Source organism: Megascapheus bottae, chromosome 17, assembly GCF_031878675.1.
Source record: "Megascapheus bottae isolate mThoBot1 chromosome 17, mThoBot2.hap1, whole genome shotgun sequence".
NCBI lineage: Eukaryota > Metazoa > Chordata > Mammalia > Rodentia > Geomyidae > Megascapheus > Megascapheus bottae.
Genome location: NC_143525.1, coordinates 7,044,630 through 7,068,356, shown reverse-complemented (window position 1 = coordinate 7,068,356; position 23,727 = coordinate 7,044,630). Strand labels below are relative to the sequence as shown.

General features: G+C 41.1%; 2 protein-coding genes and 1 non-coding gene across 3 annotated transcripts; 2 read left to right on the top strand and 1 right to left on the bottom strand.

Moving 5' to 3' along the window:
- The first annotated feature begins 2,403 nt into the window (after positions 1 to 2,403).
- Tmem220 (transmembrane protein 220) lies at positions 2,404 to 15,692 on the top strand. Its single transcript, XM_090351578.1, has 6 exons — positions 2,404 to 2,499; positions 3,045 to 3,074; positions 5,979 to 6,039; positions 8,931 to 9,054; positions 10,091 to 10,150; positions 13,292 to 15,692. Exons 1-6 carry the CDS (start codon positions 2,404 to 2,406, stop codon positions 13,425 to 13,427), a joined length of 507 nt encoding a protein of 168 aa, XP_090207704.1. The 3' UTR covers positions 13,428 to 15,692.
- A 2,438-nt stretch (positions 15,693 to 18,130) lies between these two features.
- Positions 18,131 to 23,686, bottom strand: Adprm (ADP-ribose/CDP-alcohol diphosphatase, manganese dependent). Its single transcript, XM_090349539.1, has 3 exons — positions 23,063 to 23,686; positions 21,710 to 21,826; positions 18,131 to 18,539 (listed from the first exon to the last, which is right to left on the bottom strand). The coding sequence occupies exons 1-3, from the start codon at positions 23,661 to 23,663 to the stop codon at positions 18,229 to 18,231; spliced, it is 1,029 nt and encodes a 342-aa protein (XP_090205665.1). The 5' UTR covers positions 23,664 to 23,686; the 3' UTR covers positions 18,131 to 18,228.
- LOC150050925 (U2 spliceosomal RNA) lies at positions 21,118 to 21,304 on the top strand. Its single transcript, XR_016538539.1, has one exon. It is a non-coding gene; the product is annotated as a U2 spliceosomal RNA (small nuclear RNA).
- Positions 23,687 to 23,727: the final 41 nt, after the last annotated feature.

Here is a 23,727-nt window from a genome sequence, read left to right as displayed (position 1 = left end):
GGTAATTCCAGTTTCAGGCATGGCTAGATCTAGAACCTCCAGTGATGTTATATCACCAGACTCCTGCCCTTTTATATTTGTCAGCTCTGCTTTCTCTATATCAAATTTGCCTTCAGAAAGGCTTTCTCCATGACATTCTTTCTCTTCACACCTCCGGGATCACACTGTATACTCCACACAGCCTTAGACTCCAAGCAGGATTATCAGAGTTAGCCGACATAAATGTATACCCCAAAGTTCTTCATTATTGATTTGAAATGCAAATTTAACTGGATATCCTTTATTTTATCTAGCAACCCTACTAGTACAGGCCCTACGAGTGAATCTGTGCAATTGACTCATGTTCTGAGTTACAGTGGTCAGAATGGGAAAAACCAACTGGCAATTTATTGTCACTTACCTAATCATGAGATGGCTCTATACTCTGCACTAATATTGGGAAATGGGGTGACCCCAATAATCAAGAGTTGGCCTCAGAAGAAAGGAGAATAACCCCTTCTTAGGCAAAAACACCAAATGTTCACTTCGGTGACCCTGAAAAACCCAGACAATAGTGAACAATTCCAAGATGCCTAGAGGACACACAGCAGCCTACCAGTACCTCAGATCACACTTCCTTCACAGGTACTGTGATTATTTTTTATATTGACATAGAATGGTAGACTAGGCACAGGAAGTAAACAAAAGAACTTCATTTTCTCACTGATGGAGAAGCTGAAGTCCAAGGATCAAGGTAACGATCTGCAGCCTGATTTCACTGTGGTCTCTCTCCTTGGCTTATAGATGCAACTTTCTCCTGTGTCCTCATGTGGTCCTTCCTCTGTTATACTACTGTGAGTCCTAAACATCTCTTCTTATAGAGACACCAGTCTGTTGAACTAGGCACCACCTCTCATGCTTGATGTCATTTTGACATGGTCACCTCTGTAAATATCTTTAGTTCTAGATATATTGACACTCTGATATGTGGGTGGCAGAATCCTCAGCAAAAGAACAGGGGATGGGCTCATTCCAGACCGTGAGATACCCTCTTCCCTTTATTCTTTTAATTTAAGAAACAGGACAGTGAGGGGACTATGGCTTATCTCCTAGTCTCAGGTCTGATTAATGGTGGTATTACAAAGAACCTTTCAGAACTCCAGGCAGAGGCTGGAATATGCACACCAAATCCATAGGCCAGACACTTTTGTTTGCTTGAACTCAGGATCATACACATGCCATGCAGGTGTTCTGCCACATGAGCTATGCCCCCAGTCTTTTCTGCATTTGCTTTTGGTTTTTATTTTTTCCAGATAGCTTCCTCTAGTGCCCACCTCTGATGGCAGTCTCTACCTAGACCTCCCATCTAGCTAAGGTGGAAAAGCTATATCCTGCCCCAGACATTCTTAAAATTAAGCATATTTCTGAGAGGAAGGAAACTAAATGGAGTAAAAGATTCTTCTACACAGTTTGAAGAGATTCAGCTAAAAGGAAGGGGAACAGGCACCCAAGCTTATGATTTGAAGCAATAAAGACTCTTTAAGGGCACAAATGATGAGTTCTATGGATGTGTAAATGAGCCCAGAGAGGAATTCATCAGATGGGTAAATTACAAAATGAAAAAAGACTGGAACAAGTGAGAGAGAACAGTGAATATTTCAGTGTCTTTTCGTTCATAAGAAATTCATGAGCAACGTGTGTTGGAAATTTTGTTGGTTTTGCTGGTGAGGGGGAATTGTAAATATGTATAATATGTAAATACCTTTTATAATAAAAAGCCCCGAAGATAAACGAGGCTGTCTGTAAAGAAGCTGTGAACCATATCGGATGTTGATGTAACTGGCATCCCTCTAGAAATTACCATAATGCTTACAGGCCTCTGAAAGTTCCTGAGCTTTGGGAAAGAAATGCATAAATACGAACCAGAAAACCACATACACACACCTCTTTTTTTGTTTCCCCTTTTCTTTTCCCTTTCTTTCTCTTTTCCATTTCCTTTGGTTTGCTTTCAAGTGAGCAAGTAACCTTAGCCTAGGTGGCACAGGGATTTGGGAGCTAGACTGGGACAGGTTCAAACAGGCCGTCCTTCCACCCATCCCAACTCAGGAGCTGTGAGCCCTTGCCCTTGGGAAGTCACGTAGGCTCAGTGTCACTCGCTTTCCCCACCCGTGACACTAACCTTCTCGAGCTTGGGGACGTCTGGAGCCACTGCTTAGGCTGTGAAAGGGACAGAGGCTACCAGAAGCCAGAACACACACACCCCCACCCCCCCGCCCTAACGTTGCCCCGCCCACACCCCATCAGACCCCGCCCCTGGCCCTGGTTCCGGGCCTGCAGTCGTATTCAGAGACCACGCCCCTGAGCCAAGGCCACGCCTCCCTAGCCTAACCACGCCCCCTCCGCGGCCTCTCTGAGCAGAGAGCCATGGCGCCTCCCGCGGCTGGGCCCGGAGCGCGCGCCCTGTGGCGGTCCTGCAACGCGCTCATGGCCGCCTTCTTCGCGCTGGCTGCCTTCGTGCAGGTCAGCCGGCCGGCGGACCTCAGGCCTGACTGCGGTGCCGACTGGCTGGGCCGCAGGGGCACTTGGGGTACCGGGAGGACGAGAAGCGAGAGTACGCTTCGGGGAGCCTCGGGCTGCAGCCATGGAGCGCGGGGCGCGCTGGCTCGGCGGGGCCGTCACATCCGACGGGACCCAGGGCCAGCGGCCCGGCGCCTTCCCGCCCCTTAGGCCTGAGACAGAGCAAAAAGCCTTTAACCAGCAGGTATCATGGTCCTGGCTGGTCTGCTGGCTGGACCGTCCTTAAAACCCCATTCCTCTTCAAAAGTTCCAGGCAGTCCTGTGGGCCAGGCCCCGGGGGAGGGTGGGAGAGGGTGCGGGTGTGTTAGCTGCATTCAGTCGGGAGCCCCCAATTCAGTCCAGAGGTGCTAGACTGTTTTACTCTTCTACTGGTGTCCTGTGCCCACAATGCGGCAGCATCTAGCGATTTCCAAATGAATAAAAAGAACTAAACCAAACCTAGAAATGGAGTAGAAGTCCACTAACACGGTGATGTTTTGGTGTTCCAGGTCAATGATCCAGATGCAGAGCTGTGGGTGGTGAGTAGTGGCAGCTTTCAAATTCGCCCCCCCCCCACACACACATACACCCCAATTTGGTAGACTTGGGTAGTTGCACATATCACACAGGTTTATCTGGTTGCCTCCCATTCGGCTTAGAAAACTTAGACTCCAGACCTTGATTTCCCAATGTAATGTGTGTTTACTCGAGTAATTGCTAAACTTTCCAGAGAAACACCAGCGATCCTCCTCTCCTTCATCACACCAAGCTCACTAACAATATGAGTGCTCTCATTTTCTCAGTGCCTCCGTGCGCAGAACATTTAACATGCATTATTGCTAACCATTATCACAACCACCCGAAGGAACTATGTAGGCTAATACGCAAATATTTGAGCATCCTTGGAGTTTAGTATCCTCAGGAGGCAGGAGGAATGATGGAAGCAATCTTCCACGGATACCAAAGGGCAGTCACATATTCTCTATGAGTAGATGCCAGAACTGAGGACATTGTGCTGGAATGCTCTATCAAGGTCAGCCAAAACTTCCTCATGAGTTTGTAGCTAGAAACTCTAGTAAGCATTTGACTAGGCAAAGTCAGGCTTAAGGTCAATGGTTGTGGTTAATTTGGAGAGTTATGTTTATAGAAACCAATTAAAGCCCATAAAACCTACAGTGTTCATTTAATCACTGTGGTACTTGAGCCCTTGGAGGAGATTGTCCCATGAATGTCTTCAGACATTGGAATTTTGCTCTGTGTGTGTGTGTGTGTGTGTGTGTGTGTGTGTGTGTTGGGCTTGAACTCAGAGCCTCATACTCTTAGCCTTTTTGCTCAGGACTAACACCTACCATTGGAGCCATATCTCTATTTACAGCTAAGAGGCTTATAAACTTATTTCCACAAGTTGTCTTCAAACTGTGATCCTCAGGTCTAACCTCTTGCTTAGCTAGGGTTACAGGCATGAAATGCCAGCATCCAGCTTTGTCCCCATTTTTTAATCAACACAGGGGCATAAGACTGTACAGTGTCACTGAAGAGATAATGGTGAGGCTTTGGGATTATGTTGACTGCATGGATGAACAATGAGTGAGAACACTAGAAGTTATCATGGGAAATTCTAGTCAGGTTTGGAGGATTCTTAGTGAAGTGGTATTGTACTCTGACATTGCCTATCATGCCTCTGAATCACACCATATCATTTCTTCCTCAGCACTGTGTGAGCTAGGGAAACAGCTGTGGTAGTGGCAGGTAGACAAGGGAGGCTAGTATTAAGAATAGCTAGCTGCATAGTCTTCAATGTCTGTGTGTTGAATTAAACTAAATATTGTAAGTGAACACTATAATACACTTAGTTTTACTTTGAGAACCCAACAAAAATATAAAAGGTCTTTGTAACTGGGTTCTACTGAGTTTATTATTATTTTTACTGAGCATTGTTTTGAGTTGTACACCAGAAGAAAATACTTTCAGCTTTTCATCCCTCAATTTTTTTGTTGCATTAAAAATAGGAAAAAAATATGGGAACGGTGGGTCATACCTGTAAGCCTAGCTACTCACGAGGCTGAGATCTGAGGATCTTGGTTCAAAGCCAGCCTAGGTACTAAAAAGTCCATGAGACTCCAATTAATCTCCAGAAAACTGGAAGTGGTGCTGTGGCTCAAGGGGTAGGGTGGTATCCTTAAGCTGCAGAGCTCAGGGACAACACCCAGGCCCAGAGTTCAAGTCCCACAACCGACAAAAAAAATGAAAAATATTTTTGACAAGGAGTTATAAGTTAAAATTGCCATAGCATTTGGCACCTGTTATTTATATGTTCATAATGAAACAAGGCTTTAGACTACATTTACTCTATTGACAGATATCCAATGCATTTTAATACACATTTAACAAATTCTGTTAGACATTTCTTCTGAAACACGTTATTTTATGGCTATATGCTTTTTCTATGTATCTCTTGCTCTCTTATATTTTCTTTTGTTCTGTCTTTCTGTGTCCCTGCCCCCTCTTTGTGTGTGTGTGTGTGTGTGTATAGACAGGCTTAGAGCGCTCCATAGTGAACAGGGATAACTTTTTGTGTATCCTTAGAACAAAATGGTATACCCCACACCCCAGCAGGGGGAATTGTTAGAAAGGCAGAACCTTAAGCCTTACTTAACACCTCCAGAATAAGAATCCGCATTTGAGCACGCCTCCCTAATGATTCCTATACATATCAAAGTTTGGACAGCACTGGTCTAAGTTACATAACTATCCTCCTATGACAGATGACCTGATTTGTAAATGAAAATATGGCTGATATCATTAGGAATGTAACAGGAAGAAACAGAATCTGTAAGCCAAGTGCTCATTGGTCCTGGGTGAAGACAGACTTATTTTTATGGTGCAAACCAATTAGTTAAAGGATAACTCTCACAATATCCAAACAAATCATAAGCATTACAGTTGATATGGTTAAGCAGATATTTTTCTCACAAAATCCCCCTATTTCTTAAAACCCCAGCCTCCTTTCTCACCTTCTGCCAGCAAACTACACACATACACTAGTCGGTGTCATCAGAGCCTGTTTGGTGCAAATAAAGTTTAGAAATATTGCCTCTTGGGCCAGGAGTTTGGCCTACTGGTAACAGTGCTTGCCTAGCATAAAGACCGGGGTTCAATTCCTCAGTACCACATGCATAGAAAAAATAAGCTGAAAGTGGTGCTATGGCCCAAGAGGTAGAGCTCTAGTCTTGAGAAAAAAGCCCAAGGACAGTGCTCAGGCCCTGAGTTCAAGCCAGGACTGGCAAAAAAAAAAAAAAAAAAAGAGGTTACTAAAACCTAAAGGAAAATCATGGAGCTTAACAACCACTGATCTCAACTTCCTTTACTTTCTGGGAATCTTCACACATCGTGCATCTTGACATACTTCTTATTCCAGGTATTTCTTCTCTTTCTGCTCACAGGTGGTATATATGATACCTGCAATACTGACTCTGCTTGTTGGATTGAACCCTCTTGTCACAGGTATGAACCTTGAATTCCAAATGGATAGCCAGCAATCAGCTTTTGTAGAATGAGAACCTGCCTGCCCAACTCTCTGGACTTTCTGATTAGAAGATGGGTTCATTCAAATCAAGATCATACTTACCCATTTTTAGGAAGGACTTCCCATACTCACTCATTTGGACCCAAGACTTCTAAAGCTGGTATGGAATCTACTGTACAGTTTAGCCCACAAGAGAGAAGGGGTTTAGCTATTGCATTGGGTTTTTTTAAACCAACTAATTAAGCAGTTAACAAAAATCTAAGTGCTAATCTTGTGTTCTTAGACTCATTGGCAATCAATACATGTTATGTATATATTATTTATAATTCATTTCAACTAATTTTCTTTACAAATTCTTCTTCAAGCAACACCTTTTACCTTAATTGCTATTTTATTTTTATTTTTAATTTTTTTGTCAGTTGTGGGACTTGAACTTTGGGCTTGGGCTCTGTCCTTATGCTCCTCAGCTCAAGGCTATTGCTCTACCACTTGAGCCACAGCACCATGTCTGGTTTTCTGGTGATTAATTGGAGATAAGAATCTCACAGACTTTCATGTCTAGGCTGGCTTTGAACCACAATCTCAAATCTCAGCCTCCTGAGTAGTTAGTATTACAGGCGTGAGCCACCAGACCCAGCTCTTTTTTTTTTTTTTTTTTTTTTTTTAATGCCAGTCCTGGTCCTTGAGCTCAGGGACTAAGCGCTGTCCTTAGACTAGAGCTCTACCACTTGAGCTATAGTACCACTTCTGGCTTTTTTTTCTATGTATATGGTACCGAGGAATCGAACCCAGGTCTTCGTGCATGTTAGGCAAGCACTCTACCACTAGGCCAAACTCCTGGCCAGCTCTTTATTTTTAATTTATCCAAAATCTGCTTGTATGAACTGCCGCTTATGAATAGAAGCTGTGTATAATGTCTATAACAAATTTCTTCATTGTTCTTTCTAATCTCCCAGTGTACTATCATAAAATCTACAGCAATGCATTGCATGCTTTTATATACATTTCTTACTAAGCTATAAACCTCTCATAAGTGGAATTATAGCCCATGCATCTTTGCACAACTCTCTTACATGTGCCTTTATCCATCTAAATTGCTGTTCTAGAAAATATCATAGACTGGGGCCGGATGTTTAGTCTAGTGGTAGGGTGCTTGCCTAATAGACACAAAGACATGGGTTTGATTTCTTGGTACCATATACATAGAAAAAGCTAGAAGTGATGCTGTGGCTCAAGTGGTAGAGCACTAGCCTTGAGAAAGCACAAGGACAGTTCTCAGGCTCTGATTTCAAGCCCCAGGACTGGAAAAAAAAGAAATTATCATAGGCTAGGAGGTTTATAAACAACAGAAGTGTATTTATTCTAGTTCTGGAGGCTGGGAAGTTCAAGATCAAGGCATCAGCAAATATGGCATCTGATGAAGGACTATTTCCAATAAGTGATGGTCCTTTTGTGATGTATTCTTCCACAGTGGTAGAGGACATATGGAGATTTCTCAGGCTTCCTTCAAGGGCACTAATCGAATTCATGAGTGCTCCATTCAGATGAATTGATTATCACCCAAAGGTACCTTAATAATAACCTTAGGGTTAGGATTTCAACATACCTATCTGAGGTGGGTAGACATAAGTATTCAGTCCATAGTAGTGTGATCAGGCATACAGTAGGTACTTAATGGTTGCTGAATAACTAAATGGCTGCGAAGCAGAGTCTTGTGTATATGCTTATTCTGTAATCTATGCCTTTTGTTTTAAACTCCTTACATATATCTCCCAGTGAGTATACATGTAAAGTGCTCATTTAAAATAACTGGTTTATATTGCATACAAGCTAACTAGCTCAGTGGTGGGGAAAACAGGATCCTACCTTTTATAGTCCTGAGAAATTCTTAACACACCTTAGGTTGAGCCAGGTGCCAGTGGCTCACATCTATAACCCTAGCTACTCAGGAGGCTGAGATTTGAAGATCCCAGTTCAAAGCCAGCCTGGAGGAAAGTTTGTGAGACTCCTAATCTACAATAAACCACCCAAAACTAAGAAATGGAGTTGTGTTCAAATAGTAAAACACCAGCCACAGCTGAACAAGAATGTGAAGCCCTGAGTCCAGCCCCAGTACCAGCACAAAGACACTCTTTTTAACAAGGACTATCAATCCTGAAAGATTATGCTTCACTTTCATAAAAGAGCTTCTACCAGGAGGGCTCAAACATTCATTCTCAGGGGCTTTAGGATAAACATTGATGATTCTTTTATTCTTTGACTTCTTTTTAGAACCCTAAATCCCTTCTCTTCATCCTTAAAGCATATCAGTTAGGGCTTCAGCAGTTACAAGCCAGAAACAAACTAAAAAGGGCTATCAGCTAACAAGAAATCATACTGGCATGTTTGCTGAAAGAAGTTAGGGATGATTCTGGCTTTAGGCACTAGAGATTCCCCTAGACTTCTCTCCACCTCTCAGTTCCACCATTTGCTGCCCTCACTTTACCCCTGGCCTCCATAGGGCAACTCTGTAGCTCCCTGTAGCTCCAAGTTCACAGAGCGAAGTCCAACAAAACAGATTCCATTTCCTTACTACCACAGGCCCAGAAATGAGTCATTGGTCTTGGTTCTCTGTTTGTTGGCCTTGAGACAAATCGTGACCCACCTGGAACAAGAGGTGTGGAAAGGGTGAATTCACCAAAGAAAATAAGGATACTGCTCATCATGAAAACGGGAATGCCCAGTGAAGTTTATAGTTAATGCACATTATAACCTCCACATTGTCTCTCCTGAAACTCTTTCCTGAAAGCAGTTTATGACAAGACAGGTACTAAGTGATTGTTTCTGGATGTGATCCAGCGACTCACAGCATCAAGATGTGTATTTTTAGGGAACTTTATTTGGAAGACCGTCTCTGCAATACACATGGTGTTTTGTGTGGCGTGGGCTGCGGGCTTGGCATACCATCTCCTGCTTCACACACGGCAGAACATCTTACACGAGGAAGAAGGCAGGTGGGTAGTGACCTTTGCTTACTGGGTGGGGTGGAAGCAAGAAACCTTTTATTTCCTTTTAATGCCAGTTTATCTGCACACAGTGATGATATAACACCCCCAATTATACCAAGAGAAGCAAGGAAGATAACATGTCTTCAATAAGCTGAAAAAAACTGAGGAAATGATGGAGCCAGGATTCAAAACCCACCTGTCAGATTCCATTCTTACCCATACCCAAAGTCATTACCTACTCCATTCTGTTACTGTACGCAGTTGGACCTTGACCTCCCTGTAAGGAAGCCAAGGTATACCACAGTGATGCTTCATCCAGTCTACTAAGATAGTGTAACTCTGTCAGCACTTTGATTCAGCTCTGGCTAAGTCAAAGTCCTCAAGTGTGAACAGGTGCCTTGGAGGTCAATATTTACCCACCACTGCCAGGCTTGCACACACCATCTCCTCCCTTTACCAAGAACCTTTACTCTTCTGTTATTACCTCTTCCTTTCCCTCCTCCCACCTTTGTCTTTTGGCCTTACTAAGAGACTATTTGCTTTCTTTTCTAACCCCTATTGGTATCAGCCAGAGACTTGTGAAACAGTCACCCATGCTAAGATGTGCTTTTCTTTCTGTGGGAAACTAGAGGTCAGCCTGGGTGAGATTCTATATGGGATGGAAAACCCAAACAGGTCAAACGGCTCCAGTTTAAGCCCAGGAATGATGTGCTGAGCTTCAAGGAAGGCCTCCAGTGGCACTGACAGAAGATGATTGCTGTTTTTTTAATCCTATGCAAAAGTCATGTACTTTTTAAACACACATCTAGAATGTGCACTCCAACCGTGATCCTATTCTAACTACAAACTATGTATCTCCCTGCAGTCTCCAAGTCCTGCTAAAATGGTACACAGATTTGAGCTCATCCTGCCTAACACTGAGGTCTCAGACAAGTGGAGATAATGAACGCTGGGGTTCTTTTCTTGGTTATACTTCTATCCATGGTGGGAAGGGAATGAGGTGCAGGCACTTCACACTCTGAAACGTGAAACTGTTTTTCAGGGAGCTGTCTGGCCTGGTAATCATCACAGCATGGATGGCGCTATGTCACAGTTCAGCAAAGTAAGCTTTCAACCTTCTGTTCAAATCATGTGACCCCAAGATGGTAAAATGAGGAAGCAAGTGAATTTTTTTTTTAACATACTGGAACTGGGGCTTAAACTCAGTGTGCCCTTCTGTCTCTCTCTCTCTCTCTCTCTCTCTCTCTCTCTCTCTCTCTCTCTCTCTCTCTCTCTCTCTCTCTCTCTCTGCCCAGACTTGGTCCTGGTGCTCTACCAGTTAAGCTAAATCTCTAGTTCTGGCTTTTTGCTAGAAAGTTAGAGATAAGAGTCTATTACATATGTGTGCCCAACCTGGCTTTTAACCATGATCCTCAGATCTCAGCTTCCTGAGTAGCCAAGATTATAGGCATGAGCCATTAATAACTGCATTTGAGAGAAAATTTAGACACACAAGTGAAAGTAGTAATCTTTAAAGATAACCTTCCCCACTCTAGTCTTTCCCTTTCATGAGGGATGTGACTAACAGATCACTTGTATGTTCAGAAATCCCACCTTCAGGTGTCCTTCAAGGAAATAAGCATCTCACACAGAAGCTTCAGAAAAGCAGGAAAAGCAAGGAAAATACAAACTTATAAGAAACATATAAAATGGGTGTTAACAAAACAATAGGGGGTTTAAAAATATAGAGTAAATATACACGTCAAGAGTAGGATGTGGGGCCTGGAGTTTGGCCTAGTGATAGAGTGATTGCCTAACATGCATAAAGCCCTGGGTTCAATTCTTCAGTACCACCTACAGAGAAAAAAAACTGGAAGTGGTGCTGTGGCTCAAATGGTAGAGCTCTAGCCTTGAGAAAGCCTAAGAACAATGCTCAGGCCCTGAGTTCAAGCCCCAGGTCTGGCAAAACAGAGGGAGAGAGAGAGAGAGAGAGAGAGAGAGAGAGAGAGAGAGAGAGAGAGAGAGAGAGAGAGAGAGAGAGAGAGAGAGAGAGAGAGAGAGAGAGAGAGAGAGAGAGAGAAAGGGAGGGAGGGAGGGAGGGAGGGAGACAGAGACAGAGAAACAGATATATCAGACATTATATCAGAAGTATAAGAGATATTCTGGTTGAGAGTGATAACTTCAAAATGCACAAAATGCTTTAAAAACCCAACTCTCGGCCAGGAATTTGGCCTAGTGGTAGAGTGCTTGCCTAGCATGCATGAAGACCCGGGTTTGATTCCTTGGTACCACATACATAGAAAAAAGCTGGAAGTGGTGCTGAGGCTCAAGTGGTAGAGTGCTAAGCCTTGAGAAAGTCCAAGGACAGTGCTCAGGCCCTGAGCCCAAGCCCAGGACTGGCAAAAAAAAAAAAAAAAAAAAACCACACACACACACACACACACACACACAAACAAACAAACAAACAAAAAAAACCAACTCTCCACTGCTCACAGAAGACAATTCTTAAATATACACATGTAGAAATACTGTCAAGAGGTAGAAACAAAGTATTGGCTGTGTGTAGTGGTGCATGCCTGTAACCCCCTGTAATCAGGAGGCAGGAAGACCATGAGTTCTAAGCCAGCCTATGGTATATACTGGGGTTCTGTGTCTCAAGCACACATTCTCTCTCTCTCTCTCTCTCTCTCTCTCTCTCTCTCTCTCTCTCTCTCTCTCTCTCTCATTTATTTTTAGGTATAGATTTATTTAAAATGTTCTCTTATTTTATAATTGTGTACAATGTCTACGTAGCTTCCCAAAATAAGATACATTAGGGGAAAAACTCTAACTTCTCTATCCCTTGAGCCCTAAATCTTTTCCCTATAGGTAAACTTTTTCAATTTTAGACTGTATCCCATGGATTTTCAATGCAACAAATAGAGGCATTTCTATTCATTCCTGCTTACCATGGGTGAGTGGCAGTAGGCTACACACAATGTACCTTTAACTTCCTCACCTATGTCCTAGAGCTCATCATGGACATCCTAGTCCATGTCCCTAGATCATATCCAGGATTTTTTCTCTAAAAATAGTGCTGCAATCAATAACCTTCTATGTATATCTAATGGTTTTAGAATGATAGCTTTGGGATGAATTCCTGGAAGTGGCATTGCTGGCAAAGTTTAATTGTATCATTAATATTTCACTGTGCTTTCTCAGATTCTCCTCCACAGGGGTTGCTGTGTGTTTTGTTTTGTTTTGTTTTGATTAACTCTAACCATCGACAAGAGTGACTTTTTCTCTAGCCCTGGCCAATAGAACGTATTGTTAAAATTTTGAATTTTTACTAATTGGATAGTTGAAAAGGGAATAGTCTGGCATTCATTGGTCTTATTAAGAGCAAATGTAAGGGCTAGGAATGCAGCTTAGTGGTAGAGCACTTGCCTACCATGTGCAAGACCTTGTATTCAATCCCCACCTGACATAAAGGTAAGATCCTATCTCAAAAATAACCAAAGCAAAAAGGGTTGGAGGGGTGGTTCAAGTGGTTAGAGTATCAGCTCAGAGAGAGGTTAAGGCCCTCAGTTTGAGCTCCAGTACTAAAACTAAAATGTCCTAAGAGGATACTTTGAACAACTTTATGATATTAAATTTGAAAACTTTTATCAACGAAACAAATTTAGATTGAAACTACAAAAAAAAACCTATTCAAAACAAAGGACTTGATGCTACAATTCATTTTAAAGACTCTATTTGGCCTTGTCCATTCTCTTATTTTTACATTAATGTTTTTGTTTCACTAGTTTCTGCTTTTATCTGCTCATGTCTTTCTATCTAGCTTGCTCTCCTGTTCTTAACTTCTTGAACTAGAGAATTCCTGTTTTCATGGACTCTTAACTCATTAATTTTCAGCCATTTTTTCTTAAAGTCTATAATTAAATTTTCCCTGAAAGAAAACTCTTAAGCCTAAAGAGCACAGCTGGAGAAATCTAACACTTAAGAAAGAAATGATGCCAGCCATCAACAAACACTTCTAGGAACAGGAAAAGAAATTACACTTTCTGACTCACTGATAAGGGCAAAACAACCTTGAGACCAAAGTTTGCCAAGGTTGGGGGGTGGATTTCTACAAGTCAGCTCTATTTTAATATTTTTGATAAGAAAAAAGAGCAGATTAAAATGTCATCTTATACTTTAACAATTCGATCTTTGTACTTGCTTCCAAAGTTATCTATGATCTTAGTGGACTTGTACTCATAATAGTTTTCTTGTGTCTTTACAGGAATTCAGTTGGTGGAAGAATTCAGTTGGTGATGGCCCTTGTAATAGCTCTTCTCCCACTGATTTCATGGGCCTACATACACGTAAACAAAGAGATGAGGGCCTCTTGGCCAACTCATTGCAAGACAGTCCTTTAAAGAAACTCAAGGATTCTATTTTTACAATTAGTACTTTCAATTATTTTGTAAATATATGTACCAGGGTAACAGGACAGTGTCCCACATCAGGAGATGTAGCTGATTGTAGAGTTGATTTAAGGATCTTATGGACTTTTGTGGAGTGGAGATGTGGCTTAAGTGATAAAGTGCCTGCCTAGCAAAGATGAAGCTTTTAGTACAAACCCCAGTGCCACCACAAAAACAGAAACAAGCAACAGCAACAACAACAAACATTTAAAGCTGTCTACCCTGCAATGTAAGATTGAATGGGACAAATTAGAGTAAAGCGGAGTCTGACAGTTTCTGGAAACCTTTTTCTGAAGGATGTTGTACCTGGAGTGCAGTGGCAAAGCTAGTGGAGTTCTAATTCACTTCACCACTGACCATGTGGATTGGGCAAATAGATAAACCTCATGGCATTTCCTTATCGACAACATTAATGTCAGATTGCCTATATATTTACAATTACTACAGCCAAATGCACTTGTAATATATCAAGATTACAAAGGACTGCATAAAATTAAAATCAAGGGACCAGAGTTGGGGCACTAAGGTAGAGTCGGAAAGGACCATGTCACTGAACTAATCTCACACTGGATGGGAAGAATGGCATGAACTAGATGAGAACTCAAGACAAAGCAAAGGAATAGTCACATCCTGAAAAGAACAAGAAGTTGGGTAGAGAAAAGGAATTTGTAGCTATTAGGGTACAGCCCCCCAATATTAGGGTCCGTGATCAAAGGAACGAGTCTGACACAAAAGTGGACATTAAACAGAGTTTTATTCCACGCCTAGCATGGAGAATCATACTGACAGGTCAAGGCCGTCTCTAAGATGTGAGTGAGAGTGTGTTCCTGCCTAATCTCACAGGCTACTTTTATAGGCCACCAGCCATGTGGTTGGGCTTGGCCATACATAGATGGCCAATGGAATCTCAACGTACTTGAGTGACAGCTGGGGCAACCACTGACACCTTTGCTGTTTGAGCCGACCTATCATCTCAGTGGGCTTCCAGCATACTGCTCTGACTGCCAAAGAAAGGGAAAGGGGCTTTCCTTACCCTGGCAGATTAATGGGGTGGGGTGGAGGAGCTCTGGTAGCTCCACTTGGTGAAGCTGCTCCTGTAATCTGAGCTCTGTTATCAGGGAATTTACAGCCCCCAGCTTGATGTTCAGCAAGTCAAGTACTCCTTTGTCATGAGGATAGGAAATAACTATAGGGGATGGAAGTGGGGTATGGAGGAGTCTCTGTATTTTAATGGGAAATCTAGAGAAGGGTCCCTTCAGTAGGTGATCAAGAAAAGAAATTGAGAACATTAGTTACTCATAATTTCTATTCTAAATAATAAATAAGGCCAGAACTCATGTGCAATATTTAAAAATGAATGTCCAAAGTGACTTTAACAAGGAGAATATTTTAGTGCTGTACTCTCTGATATGGCCACCACTACCTACTGAGTTACATTGCTATTGAGCACAAGTGTGTGTGTGTGTGTGTGTGTGTGTGTGTGTGTGCATTAGTATTCAGGCTTGAACTCAGAGCCTTGTGCTCTTAACTAGCTTATTGCTAATGGCTGGCATTCTACCACCTGATTCATCTTTGCAGCTTGGCATTTTGGTGGTTAATTGGAAATGAAATCTTCCAGAGCTGGCTTTGAACTTCACTTCTCCACGTATCAGTTCCTTGAATAGCTAGGATTATATGCAAGAGCCACTGGCACTGGACATTCTTTAAATGTTTTCATTCAAATTTAAAAATGAGTTTTTCAATCCTTAGAAAACATTTAAGTGAAGCCGAGTGTGGAGGCTCACACTTATCATCTTAGCTACTCTGGAGGCTGAGATCTGAGGATCAAGGTTCTAAGCCAGCTGGGGCACAAAAGGACCTGAGAATCTTATCTCCAATTAACCTCTAGAAAAGGAAATGGGTCTTGGCTCAAGGGTAGGGTGGTAGCCTTGAGCTGTAGAGCTCATGGACAGTGCCCAGACCCAGAGTTCGAGCCCCGTGACTCAGAAAAAAAAAAAAAAAAGAAAAAAGAAACATTTAAGTGTGCTAGGAACAACTTGGGCACATGAATCTCTTTCAGATGCAAATTTGGATATCTAAATCTAGAATTTTTCTAATAACTAAGTATCCAAATGAGTAAGCTATGAATGTAAAATACACAGTGTATTTTTTCAATGTTATATAAGAAGTAAAATATTTTATATTAATTACATATTGAAATGCTATTATCTTCTGATATGTTGGGTTAAATAAAAATCAAGTTTGTTTCTACTTTTTTAAAATGACTGCTAGAATGTTAAAATTTTTTAATGTGATTAATGCATTTCACATAGATATCTGAATGGTAACTTTTCTACATTATGCTATAATCAAGCCAACTCTGGTCAGATACTGTTTCATAAGAATTAGGAAATTCTCCCAGGCGTGGTGGCTCACGCCTGTAATCTTAGCTACTCTGGAGGCTGAGATCTGAGGATCAAGGTTCAAAGCCAGCCTGTACACAAAAGGACCTGAGACTCTTATCTCCAATTAACCTCTAGAAAAGAGAAGTGGGGCATAGCTCAAGAGTAGGGCAGTAGCCTTGAGCTGAAGAGCTCAGGGACAATACCCAGGCCCAAGGGTAGGGTGGTAGCCTTGAGCTGAAGAACTCGGGAAATTCTGAAACATTCAGATGAGTTAGTACCTACCACATATCAAGAGAATGAAGAGAATGAAGTGATAGTCTATCTCTTTAACTTATAGTTCAATATAACAGTAAGTATTATATATTTATTACAGAAGATATGTATAATTTTGTCTTCGTGACAGTGGCTTCTGAAGTCAAATTATCAGGGGAAAATGACATAATGCAAAACTAATATTAATGCAGTTGCTATGTAATTTAAGGGTGAAACACATATAAAAGATGAAAGCTGAGTGCCAGTGACTCATGCCTGTAATCCTAGCTGCTCAGGAGGCTGAGATCTAAGTATTGCAGTATGAAGCCAGCCAGACCTGGAAAGTCCATGAAATTCTCATCTTTAACACAGAAAGCCAAAAGTAGAGTTGAGGCTCGGGTGGTAGAGAGATAGCCTTAAGCACAAAAACTCAGGAATAAATGCCCCTGTCCTGAGTTCAAGCTCCAGGACTGGTACACAGACACACACACCCACACTCACCCACCCACCCAGTATGCATTTTTTAGCTTATATGGCTTGAATACTTCCAGTCGAATCATTAGACTTAACTATTACAGTCACACACAAATTAGCTCATTTGCAAATTGCATATAGGCCCTACCCACCTTCCACGTCATACTTCATGCTTAGATGACAGTAATGTTCAAAATATACTTGATGTATGTATGTGTCGTTACTCAAGGCTCTTCATATGGCCATACTCTATACTTTTCTACCAGGCCAAGAACCTTCTAGTGGACCCTCATAACACTGCTAGCCACTAATTTTAGCTGGTCTTTGATGCTTTTGCTTGTTATTCAACATGAATTTTTCTCTGACTCCATTTTCTTATCATCTCTAGTCTCTTCAAATAAAATGTGTTCCTCCCTCCCTCTTTTTGTATGACCTTCAGTTTCACACCCTTGTATCTGTGGATGTCTCTCTGGCATGGAAAAGTCTATCAGCAGGATAGGATGTCATTCATCTCTGTGGCTGAGTGCCAGTATTCAAAAACATGTAGGTCATAATCCTTAGAAACCATAATTATGTTGCAAAATGGCACTTTTCAGATTTGATGAGGGCAAAAATACCCAGATATCCAAAGCCTGGAAAGGGCAAGGAAAAAGACTCTGCCTTAAGCTCCCTGAAGGAGTATAGCTGTATCAGGTAGTATACTGGTTTCCAACAGGCACATTTACACTGACTAGTATTTTTCAGGCTCAAATCAACTGAGTTAAAAATGCCCATTGACCTTTGTATCACACAGGAAATTAACAAACCTAGCTAGCTGGCACAAGGATGTGATGGTGCTTGATTCAGAATCGTTAATCAGATGACCTGACAGACAAAGGGCACCACATTCACTATGAAGTAACATCTGGTGGCTTTTGCTGACACACACACAAAAACAAATATAGCCTATAAAGTCCTATGATAGGTATTCAGAGCAAAAGTATCCAAAGTTCATTCGTACTGCATTATGAACAGAGAAGCTTTACCTGAGCTTTATTATTTTTTTAAATCATGAATTTTAAGTTTCGGAGTTCACACGAATATATTTTCCTTGTAAAAAAGTAAAATAATTATTTCAAGTAAGCCAAGTAAAATTCCTTACTAGAACTAAATTCTCCCACTGGAGTTCCCTCCCTGGCTTATTCCATTTCTTTTTCTTTCTTTTTTTTTTTTTTTTTTTTTTTTTTTTTTGCCAGTCCTGGGCTTGAGCTCAGGATGTGGGCACTGTTCTTGGACTTTCTCAAGGCTAGAAATCTACCACTTGAGCACTACTCAGCACTACTTTGGGCTTTTTTTCTACATATGTGCTACCAAGGAATTGAACCCAGGTCTTCGTGCATGCTTGGCAAGCACCCTACCACTAGGCCAAACTCACAGTTAGGCTTATTCCATTTCTAACTTGCAGTGTTGTCTATATTATCCAAAAATGACCTTTCTGTATGTTTTATCTTCACTAACACACACTGAAGTCATAAATACACTTTTTCACAAAAACAGAATCCTAAAGGGATTGAGAATATTTATTTCCACTTTCCTTTTGGTGTGGAAGGGACAAACACATCGCAAAGTCATTGTTTTCACAGTGTCAAACAAGATTGATCAGACTATGAATGGGAAGCTTCTTCCTTCTTGTAATTCATAATTCTGTCTGGAATTCTGCCTCTTCCTTTCAGCATCATTTTGTCTGGATAGACGTGAACAGTGCCGAAAGCCTGGCTGTCTGGAGCTGTTTCAATCACTCCTTCCAGGTTGACATGGTGCACACCAAAAGGATCCTCTGAGTAGCCACCGTCATGTGTGTGGCCAGCAAAGAAACACACCACACACTTATGAGACCAAATGACCGCCAGAGCATCTGTGTAGTTCCAGGCCAAGCACACACTGTCAGAGGCCTCCGGGTAAATGGGGAGATGACCTGGTAATGAGAAGAAGTTAGGGAAATGTCTTTTCTATCAAGATAAAATGGCTAAATGTTAGTACCGAGGGAAAATAAGCACAACAATGCTTACTATGCACGTTAATGGACTAAGATCAGTCTAATGAGTGGAACATGACACGATCATAGCACTTTGGGAGGCTGGGGTAGAAAGATCCTGAGTTTGTGACCAGGCTGATCTACATAGTGAGGATACCTATAAAATGAAGTGGAAAAAAAAAAAAAAGCTGGGCAATATATAGCCAGATCTCTGGAAGATTAAAAAAAAAAAAAAAAAGAGGTAGAAAGGGAGGGTAAGCCAGGTGCTAGTGGCTCATATCTGTAATCCTAGCTATTTAGGAGGCTGAGATATGAGTTTTGTGGTTTAAAGCCAGACCAAGCAGGAAAGCCTGTAAAACTTTTATCCCCAATTAACTACCAGGAAATGGAAGTAGATCTGTGGCTCAAAGTGCTGCCCTTGAGCAGAAAAGCTCAGCGACAGTGCCCAGGCCCTAAGTCCAAACCCTATAACTAGAAAAAAGAAAAGTGAGAGGCAATTCATACACAAGTCGGGAGAGGTTTCTGTAGGGAAAAGCCCCTAAGATCTTGAGGCCTAGAGGCCTGAGTTACACAAACACAAGGAAGCATAAGGGTAGCTTGTGCAGGGCAGTCTGCAACGGCAGCCAAAATCCAGACAGTGTGCTGCAATCCAATCTCACTGATTTCCTGGACTATGAATAATACATACACAGAGAGATATGATACTAAATAAAAGATAAGCTTAGGGACTGGTCATGGATTGTGTCATTATGTAAACAGAGCTGTAAAGCTGAAATGGCTCCTTTGAATCTTCAAATACCCCCTTGAGATCAAGGTAGCCATATCTTATATACAGATGAGAAAACTGACCAAAGCAGCCCATGTTCATACTAGACCTCACAGAAAGTAGGTGGAGGTGGATCTGGGAGAATTTAAAATCCCTAGGGCCAACACGTCTGTGAGCTGAGACCATGCAAGTACCAGGTAACATGTTTACTTCCATCTCTGCTTCTTCTTTCTGTTAGTGTTTGTTTTTATTCTGAAATCAAACATGCTTCTACTTAATATCTTCTTTATTTATAATATAAGTAAAATCAGGGGCAGAGGTTAGCAGACTTCAAGTACCCTGAGGAAGATGGCCTTTTAGACATAAGGCACATCAGAAGCCCTACTGACTCAGCTATCAAATGAGGCGATCCATTGCCCTCTTTCCTTGAAATTGTTTGGCTTTCAGGATACCACTAGTTTTCCTAGAAATGTCTTCCTAGTTTTTCTCCTCCAATCTCAATGGCTACGAGTTGTCAATCTCCTTTCCTTTCTCTCCTCAGTTCCCCAGCAATCTGTCAGGAGTGCCTGCAATGCTTGGTCCTTGGATTTCTCTACCACACATAATGACTTAGTGATATTTTAGTCATTTATGTAGCTTTAACTATTATCTGTATCCTATATTTACATACCTAAAATAAATTTCTTTATTCTGAGTGTTAGATTCATGTCAGAACTGCCCACCCATATCTCCACATAGTCCTCTAATGGGCATTTGACTTTAGGCTTGCTTATCTAGTTTCTAAATTTACAACAAATGGTGAAGAAATATAAGGGGCTACTGAAGTAGATCAATCTACTGCCATCAACCAAGAAAAACAAGATGACAAAAAGAGAGAGAAGTAGTCTATGCAATATGCACATATGCAACTCTTTTGGCACCTGTATGAATAGCTACATACTTCAATTTCTTGAGGATTCAGTTTATCTTTATTTAAGATTAAATGATTTGACTAGATTAATCCTACATTCTTTTCAACAATACTCTTAGCTTACCAGAAGAAAACTAAAAGCAGATCTTAGTCAACAAGTACTCCAGCTTCTTGATTGTTGAGCCAAATGGTGTATCTTACCAATAACCCAAGGGCATCTTATTTTTTCCAAGCCTTGACATTTCAGACAGATATTCCTACTCCATCTATATTCTGGACATGTCAGTAGAAGACTAATACTATGTAAAATCTACCATAGTTAATCAATGTAATTTTATATGATCAACCATCTGAATAGCCCATTATTTTCAAAGGGTTTTCATATTCATAATTCCATTTGATGCAGTACTAAGAACACTGTAGCTTGGAGGTTTGGTAAGTATTCAGGGCCACACAGTTTGTATACGTAAGAGTCCAAATGGCTTCTATCCTCTAGATATTGGTGCAGTCTTTTCATCTGATTTTAAGACAAGACGCAGGTCAGTGCCCAGACCAAGTCTGCTACCCACAGTACAAGTCCAAATGTTTGTTCATGTGTGTACATGTGCACAGGTTTTAAGCACTTCCAGAGTTCCATAATCTTGTATGGCATTGTGTCTAGAAAATGATTCAAATCTAATTTCCTTGGGCCCCAGTGGTTGATAAGTGCTCAGGGTGACCTGAGCCACACTGATTTCACATTACCTCACCTTTGCTACGACTGGGGAGTATGGCCTGTTTGTGGCTACTTCCCTTACAGCCACGCTTCCCAACACTGAGATCTGGGATGGAGCCTAAACCGAATTTCTCAGTTAAATATTACTACATAAAGTATCTGTTCTTATCAGTTTAATGTCTGATATATCTTTTATTTAAGAACAGTATGTTAAGTGGACTTTTGGAGCAGGGAGTTGGAATAGGAGCTTGCTCAGTTCATGGACTCCACACATGGGCCTGACGTTGCAGTATGTCCAGAATGGCGTTACCCCTCCAATAAAAAGGAAAAACATAAACTATAAAAAGAAGTGGATGTGTTACTCAAGCGGTAGAGCATCAGCTTTGAATGAAGAAGCTAACTGAGAACTCAAGACTCTGGGTTTAAGCCCCATTTCTGGTACACATAAAATTACTATATAAACTGATCCCATTTGGGGAATTCAATTTTAAAGCCTACAAGAGTTACAAGTGCTAATATTATGGCTAGACAGTTCTGTTATTTTACAGCACTTTTCTGACCCATCCTTAAATGCTAATCTTAGATTTATTTCAATAAAAATTTTAATCCAAACATCTATTTTACAGAATGAGAATATCAAGATATAAATATCATTAATAGCCAACATTTCCCAATCTCTAAAATGCTAGTGTAACCAAATAAGCAATTTCAATACTTACTCACAATCACCACCTTTTCCTGGTTTGTGTCAGAGAATGTAAGAACTTCATTCAACCAGTGGAGCTGTTCTTGGCTGAATCCTCCATTATACTGGACAAACTGGGGCTCAGAAAGTCCTGAATGAATTCAGTAGATCAGACTGAATCTGACATCCAATGTCATTTTCCTCATTTGGGCATTCAAGTTTAGCTAATACGAGATACTCTTTCTTTTGAGGGCATATTTAATTGGCAGCAAAAAAAATACCAAGTCATAAGAATTTAGGGTAGTATATACATAAATCACATGGTATCTTATTTTAGTCCTGATATTCATTGGCTTTCTCAGCTGGCACTATATTTTGAAAAGGAAATATAGCTTCCTTACAATGTCTGTTAAATCTCACAACATATTCTTGTACTTTCCTATCCTCCAAAATCATTTTCTACCTCCCTGCTCCCTGTGTTTAATAATGCCAATGTTTTATCTACTTAGCCCTTTGTACTTGTTTCTTCTTGTATGTAATGCCTTCCTGTCATCTAGACATCAGCTTAAATCTTTCTTTTCTTGAAGAGGCTTTCTCTGATCACCTAATCTAAGACAGTATCCATAATTATTTTCTGTACTATCATCCTCTGGTTTTTTTAGTAACACTTGTCAGTGTGGAAATAATCTGGTTTCAGATCCACTGATTTGCTGCAGTTTGAATGTGAAATGTTCCCCAAGGGTCTTTGTGTTAAAGGCTTGATCACCAGCTTACTGAGCTGAGCTACACTAGCTTATGATGCTATAAGACTGTAGAAATTGAAGATATAGAGGGTCTTTGGGAAGTTAGATTATTGTGACTGTGCCCTCAAAGGAGATAATAAAACCCCAGATCCCCCTATTTGTTTGTGTTCCAAGTACCATGAGGCAGGCAGCTTCTAGCTCCCAGTGACAATATGCTGTTTCACCACAGGCCCAGAGGCAGTAAGGTCAAAAGGCCCTGGACTGAAAACTCTGAAACCATGATCCAAAATGAGCTTCCTCCTTGTAAATTAGTTACATAACTTATATTAGTTACATTTTGTCAGTGTTGAAAAGCTAACATATTTATTATCCATTCTACCTACCACTATGCTTCATTCCTTCTGTTAAAAAAAAGAAGATACTGTAAAGTGCTCATCCCAGAGTGGGCATTCAAATGTCTATTAAATAAATGAAACCCGAATCAACTGTAATCAGTCCCTGTGACATCAGGCTCATGAGACATCCTGACCCTCAACAAGTGGTAATATACTTTTACCTGAAGCTTCCATGTTCCTGCTGAATAAAAGGTAGCTGAAGAATTTAAAGACAATGTATTAGATTCTCAGCGCAAAGGAATAATTCACCTTGAGGACTATTCAACTCCTCATTGGAATTGTGCTCCCTCAGTATCTTCATACCCTGCTGGTATTTTGGAGACTCTGGATCGATGCCCAAAACACTCAAGTCATAAGCATCAAGTAAAATGAACCTGAATTTAGGGAATGGTACGAAATGATAAGCGTAATAATCCTCTGAAGGGATGGTCTCAGGATGATGTTCAATCTGGTCTTGTAGGAACTTGGTGTTCAGTTTAGAGTTTGTTAAGTAGTCTCTGCTGAAGTTATAGAACTCATGGTTTCCCCAGGTGTGATGCACTGGGACTTTGAGCATTTTGAATGTGTCCATGACAAGTTCCAGGGACTTTTCTGATGCTTTATACTTTGCATTATAGCCATCGATGATATCTCCAAGCTGGAGGACACAGCAGAGGGCATCGCCTTTGTTATTCCAGTCTTCAATGGCACCCTGTAAGTGAAGAAGACTGTGTCTGTAATACCTCCGCCTGCTTCTGTGGAAATTGTATCCATCTTCTAAATCTGCATACTGGATATCCGCTATCACTCCAAAGGAGAAGAGCTGTTCTGAACCATCAGGTGGCCTCTGGGGATTCTGCTCATCAGCCATAACTTCAAAACACGTTTCTAAATAACTAGAGGATGTAAAAGATATAATTAAGTTAAAAGTATCT

Bases quoted from the DNA above. Each gene is read 5' to 3' on its own strand.
- Adprm (XM_090349539.1), bottom strand. From the start codon at position 23,663: ATGGCTGATGAGCAGAATCCCCAGAGGCCACCTGATGGTTCAGAACAG. The intron at 21,827-23,062 runs GTGAATTATTCC...GAATTCATTCAG, and splicing joins GGAGTTGAATAGTCCTCAAG to GACTTTCTGAGCCCCAGTTT. The intron at 18,540-21,709 runs GTAAGTATTGAA...TCTCATTACCAG, and splicing joins GGAAAAGGTGGTGATTGTGA to GTCATCTCCCCATTTACCCG.
- Tmem220 (XM_090351578.1), top strand. From the start codon at position 2,404: ATGGCGCCTCCCGCGGCTGGGCCCGGAGCGCGCGCCCTGTGGCGGTCC. The intron at 3,075-5,978 runs GTGAGTAGTGGC...TTCTGCTCACAG, and splicing joins CAGATGCAGAGCTGTGGGTG to GTGGTATATATGATACCTGC. The intron at 9,055-10,090 runs GTGGGTAGTGAC...ACTGTTTTTCAG, and splicing joins TTACACGAGGAAGAAGGCAG to GGAGCTGTCTGGCCTGGTAA.